Source organism: Erythrolamprus reginae, chromosome 1 (assembly GCF_031021105.1).
Source record: "Erythrolamprus reginae isolate rEryReg1 chromosome 1, rEryReg1.hap1, whole genome shotgun sequence".
Classification (NCBI taxonomy): Eukaryota; Metazoa; Chordata; class Lepidosauria; order Squamata; family Dipsadidae; genus Erythrolamprus; species Erythrolamprus reginae.
Genome location: NC_091950.1, coordinates 403,116,480 through 403,122,225, shown reverse-complemented (window position 1 = coordinate 403,122,225; position 5,746 = coordinate 403,116,480). Strand labels below are relative to the sequence as shown.

General features: G+C 36.4%; 1 protein-coding gene across 1 annotated transcript in view; it reads left to right on the top strand.

Annotated features, from left to right (window-relative positions):
• The first annotated feature begins 3,796 nt into the window (after positions 1-3,796).
• Positions 3,797-5,746, top strand: part of RPAIN (RPA interacting protein) — a 29,501-nt gene continuing 27,551 nt past the window's right edge. The window contains exon 1 of the mRNA XM_070735173.1: positions 3,797-3,967. Within this exon, the coding sequence (XP_070591274.1) occupies positions 3,821-3,967 (147 nt within the window). The 5' untranslated portion in view covers positions 3,797-3,820. The remainder of the gene's footprint in view (positions 3,968-5,746) is intronic.

Genomic DNA, 5,746 nt, shown 5'->3' with positions numbered 1-5,746 from the left:
TCCGGTTAGAAGTAAATCCGAGAAGTTGTAGACTGTTTTTCCATCCTCCATTCCTGCAAAAGGGGAAATGTGTCATAAGAAATATAGTTTAAGGATGCTGCTAGAGTTGTAGTTGCATAAAATTGGACAAAATAAATAAATAAAAATTAAAAATGAGAATGTGATCAGGAGAATATTAGAATGTGCAGAAATGAATAAATTAATGCTAGCAATTAACAAACTGAATGTTATATGACAGAATAAAATAGACTTTTTTATTGTCCAAGTGTGATACTTTTGTCAAGAATCATGAGGTACAACATTTAATGATTGTCATAAGGTACAAATAAGCAATCAGAAAACAATGGAAATCTTAAAAAAAAAATTATTGAATTTTTTAAAAAGACAAACAAAGACATACAACAATAAACATTTAAGGAGCTACCATTGCTCCTCTTGTCGTAGAAGTCTAACTAATACAAAAATATAAAAAATCCTAACTATATTCAGATCAAAGCAGAAATGTCATACATGTGAGTTACATTCTTGTTAATTTTAACTCTATATTTTCAGTATTAAACTTACTAATTAAACTTTTTTATATTTTAAAATGTTCTGTGCTTATACAAACAGGAAAAATAAGAGAAGAAAGTTATTAGTAATACTATTCTATATTGTGGTTAATTATTAGTACCATTTTTAAAATTCCACCAGTCATATACTTTATCCCATATTTTATAATATTCTGTTTCAGTTTGATTATTTAAACGTTTAGTCATCATATCTAATTCTGCACATTCTATAATTTTTTTAAATACTTCAGTATCTTTTGGTATTGTATTTTCTTTCCATTTCTGTGCGAATACTATTCGTGCCGCAACCAATATATGTATTATTAGATAATAAATTTCTTTTTTATACTTTATATTTGAAATACCCAATAAAAACAGTTCAGGAGATTTTTTAATCTTCTCCTTTGTTATTTCATTATCCAGTTCTCTACTTTGTTCCAAAATATTTTTGTCTCAGGACATGTCCACCACGCATGATAATATGTACCAATTTCTTTTTTACATTTCCAACATATAGGTGATACAGACGGAAACATTTTAGAAATTCTATATGGTGGAAGATGCCATCTATAAAACATCTTAATTTGATTTTCTTTAAAGGAAATCGATTTTGTTATTTTCCAATTATACATCCATACTTTTTCCCATGTATCTAAATCTATCTCTTTGCCTAAATTTTTGCACCAACTGATCATATTGTCTTTCAATATCCAGCCTATCGTTCTATAATTTAATAAGTATTTGTACACATTTCCAATTAATTTTGGATAATTTTGAAATAATAATTTACTCAGTGCGTTATTTTCTTTTTTAAAGATATAAGTCTTTACATCTGTTTGATATCTCGAACTAATCTGTATATATTGCCACCAGTCCAAGTCAATACCTAAGTCATATAATTCTTGTTTTGTTCTTAATTTAAATTTATCATCTAATAAATCCCTGTATTTCCAATTCTTAGCTTTTTCTTTAAGATTCGGGTGTATAATCGCTTCAATGGGTGATACCCATTCTGGCATTAGTAAAAAATGATTTTTCTTTATTTCGTTCCATATTTCTATCAATGCTTTCCTGATCGAAAACAATGGAAATCTTAAGGATACAAGCAACAAGACACATTCATACAATCATAAGTGGGAAGAGTTGGGTGATAGGAACAATGAGAAAAACTAATAGTAATAGCAATGCAGACTTAGTGAATAGTTTCACAGTGTTGAGGGAATTATTTGTTTAGCAGAGTGATGGCATTTGGGGAAAAACTGTTATTCTGTCTAGATGTTTTGGTGTGCAGTGCTCTATAGGGACATTTTGAGGGTAGGAGTTGAAACAGTTTGTGTCCAGGATTCAAGGGGTCAGCAAATATTTTCACCGCCCTCTTTTTGACTCGTGCAGTATAAAGATCCTCGATGGAAGGCAGGTTGGCAGCAATTGTTTTTTCTGCAGTTCTGATTATCTTCTGAAGTCTGTATCGATCTTGTTGGGTTGCAGAACATGGGACTTATTTTATCAACAGTTACATAACAAAACCGGAAGTTAGAAACTGGGTAACAAAAGAAAAAGATTAGTGAAATAAAGATGATATGTTAAAAGAAAGAAATATTACGATTATGTGTAATATTTTTATATTATAGAATCAGTGTTAATGTAATGGATATTGTTGTACATTTTGATTATAATTTTAGAAAGGTATCTGTACCCAGACAACAGTTTAATTGAAGATGGAATTATATTTTTAAAATGTTTTAAAAAATAGAGTTTAAGATGTTGGCTTGGAAAACAGGAAACAGTCAATTCTAGCCCTCCCTTGGGCTTGAAAGTCCTCCAGGTGATTTTGGATGTGTCACTCCTTCTCAGCCCACTTACTGAAGGCAAAATAGGAAGCAGGAGTAATAGGTACACAGGTAGTCCTCGACTTACAACCACAATTTAGCCTAAAATTCATGTTGTTAAGCAAGACATTTGTTAAGTGAATTTTGCTTCATTTTACCTTTCTGGTCACCGTTGTTAAGTGAATGATAGCAGTTGTTAAGTTAGTAACACATTAAATGAATCTGTATTCCCCACTGATTTTGCTCATCAAAAAGTTGCAAAAGGTGATCACATGATCCCAGAACACTGCAACTGTCATAATAACCAAACAACTGCCAAGCATCTAGATTTTGATCAAGTGACCTTGGGGATGCTGCAACGGTTGAAAGTGCTGTTGTAACTGTGAATGGTCATTAAATGAACTGTTGTAAGTTGAGGACTACCTGGATTCACTGCCTTAAATTGACCAAAATGAGAGGATAAGGCAGGATAAAAAAGAGGATAAGGATCAAAATAAGAGGATAAGTCAGAATAAAAAGGCAAGATAAAAAAACCCCAAAAGCCAGGATAAAAATCTAAATAAGAACCTTGGGAAAAATTTGATATGCATGAAGGCCAATACCAGCCAAACAATCAGCACTTGTGATTTAACTGTTGGTCCAGATGATAAAATGACTGAGTGTGTCTATCATCTATCTATCTATCTATCTATCTATCTATCTATCTATCTATCTATCTATCTATCTATCTATCTATCCATCCCTCCCTCCCTCCCTCCCTCCCTCGTCTCCTTTATCTCATATATCTTTTCTTCCTTTCATATATCTTCTCCCCTATTTTTATATCTTTTCTTCTATCCTTTTGTTTATATATATTACTACTTGTCTATTCTCTTCAATGTGTATTGTGTATTGGACAAAATAAATTAAAAACTACAGTAAATAAATAAATCCATCCATCCAACTCTTAGGCTTATGTTGAATGCCACCTATAACAATGCCATGAGTTAGCATGTTGTGGGTGGCATCACTAGCCTAAAAGTTGACATTGATTTAATGGTATATAATCAAAAAGTATTACCAGAGCCTGCATCTATTGGTACCACAAATGGCCTGACAGTATCTCTTTTTTTCTCCCAAGAGAAGGAAGAAGGGAAGAGAGACTTAAAAGTGGAGGATAAGTAGGAGGGAGCAAAGAGACAACAATCTAACACAGGCTTGGGGGGTGGGGATACATTATTTTGCGGCCCTTTCTCCTTGCAAACTAATAACATTCGCATCTAGGCGAACTCTAAGTCTTCGGAGAGGGGCGGCATACAAATCTAAATAAACTAAACTAATTCCCATCATGCACCAGAAACATTGTGACCGCATTAGCAAAGGCAGGGAGTCCCGTCGTGCAACGGGCGCCGAAGATTCTTCGCCTGACTCCATTTCCCGGCATGCTTCATTTTTGGGCGAATGGAAGTAGCATGTAAATCCAACGGCTGGTCCCGCCCAGGTTTGTTTTGCCGCGGGAGTGGAGTAGCCATGGCGGGCTTGATGCCGCGGCATCAGGCTCTTTACAAGAGCTTCCGAACCCCCCCGTGGAAAGAGACTTTCCGGCAGGTAAGCAGAACCAAACTTCTGCCTTCTCCTCCCCTCCGTCTTTGGAACGCTGAAGGCGGCAACGATACAAGCTCGGAACGCGCACGGGCAATGCCGCCGCCAAATTGGTAGTAGGCGCCCGGCAAAACCCCGCGTCCAATCCGGGAGAGTACCTGGGATGGCATGGCTTTCCTTGGGGGGGGGGGGGGGTAGGAAAGTGACCACAAGAACAATGGGGTACAATCTGAGGTTTTTTTGGGGAAAGATCAGAAGCAACGTGAGAAAATATTATTTTATTGAAAGAGTAGCAGATGCTTGGAATAAACTTCCAGCAGACGTAGTTGGTAAATCCACAGTAATTAAACATGCCTGGGATAAACATATATCCATCCTCAGATAAAATACAAGAAAATAGTATAAGGGCAGACTAGATGGACCATGAGGTCCTTTTCTGCCGTCAATCTTCTATGTTACTATGTTGAAAATGCCTGCAGTTGATTCGGATTAATGTCAGGCTCATTTAGATCCCTTATCGTGAATCGCGCCAACGCCCCTCTTAAACATCAAGTCGCGTAATTATCATTGCGTTGTTAAATTCAGTGGTGAAAAAAGTTGAAATGCATTTCGGATTCAATGGTGAAAAAAAGTAAAGTTTCTACATTGAGGCAAGAAAAACAAAATGCACAAGTGCAGTACATGGTACCTTGGTACACTGCTCAAAAAAATAAAGGGAACACTTAAACAACAGAATATAACTCCAAGTAAATCAAACTTCTGTGAAATCAAACTGTCCACTTAGGAAGCAACACTGGTTGACAGTCAATTTCAACTTTGTACAGAACAAAGTATTCAATGAGAATATTTCATTCAGATCTAGGACGTGTTATTTAAGTGTTCCCTTTATTTTTTTTTGAGCAGTATAGTTAACTGGGAGAGTCCTTGTGAACAATCCCTTAAGTCCTAGTAGAGTAGTAGTGGACAATCACTTAAAATTGACATTGTCCTCTTTTATACGTATCATTTTATTTATGTTTATACAAACTACTACTATCCTATACATGTTTGACAAATAAAATGAAAACAAATAAAATATGAGCCAGCAGGGTACAGAAGTTGCCAAAAAAGCCAACACAGTTCTAGGCTGCATTAACAGAGGGATAGAATCAAGATCACCTGAAGTGTTAATGCCACTTTATAATCCTTTGGTAAGGCCACACTTGGAATACTGCATCCAGTTTTGGTCTCCACAACGTAAAACAGATATTGAGACTCTAGAACAGTGATTCTCAACCAGGGGGTCGGGAGTCGGGACCTCTTTGGGGGTTGAGCGACCATTTCAAGGGGTTGCCTAAGACCAGGGGAAAAGACAAATTTTTCTTGGTGTTAGGAACTAAAGCTTCTATTCTGGCGCCTTGGGACATATCTTTACAATCCGACCAATCAGGCGTTTACAGTGGGGGTATCCCTCTGACCTTCCTGCCAATCAGCTTAAAGCTCTGTTGGGAGAATTGGCGCTAGTCTTATGGTTGGGGGTCACCAACAGGAAGAACTGTATTAAGGGGTTACGGCATTAGAAAAATTGAGACCCACTGCTCTAGAAAGAGTGCCAAGGAAGAGCGACAAAGATGCTTAGGAGACTGGAGGATAAAACACATAAAGGGCGGTTGCTGGAATTGGGTATGTCCAGTTTATTGAAAAGAAGGACTAGAGGTGACATGATAGCAGTTTTCCAATATCTCAGAGGTTTCCACAATGAAGAGGGAGTCAAGCTATTCTCCGTGAAGCAATGGATGGAAACTA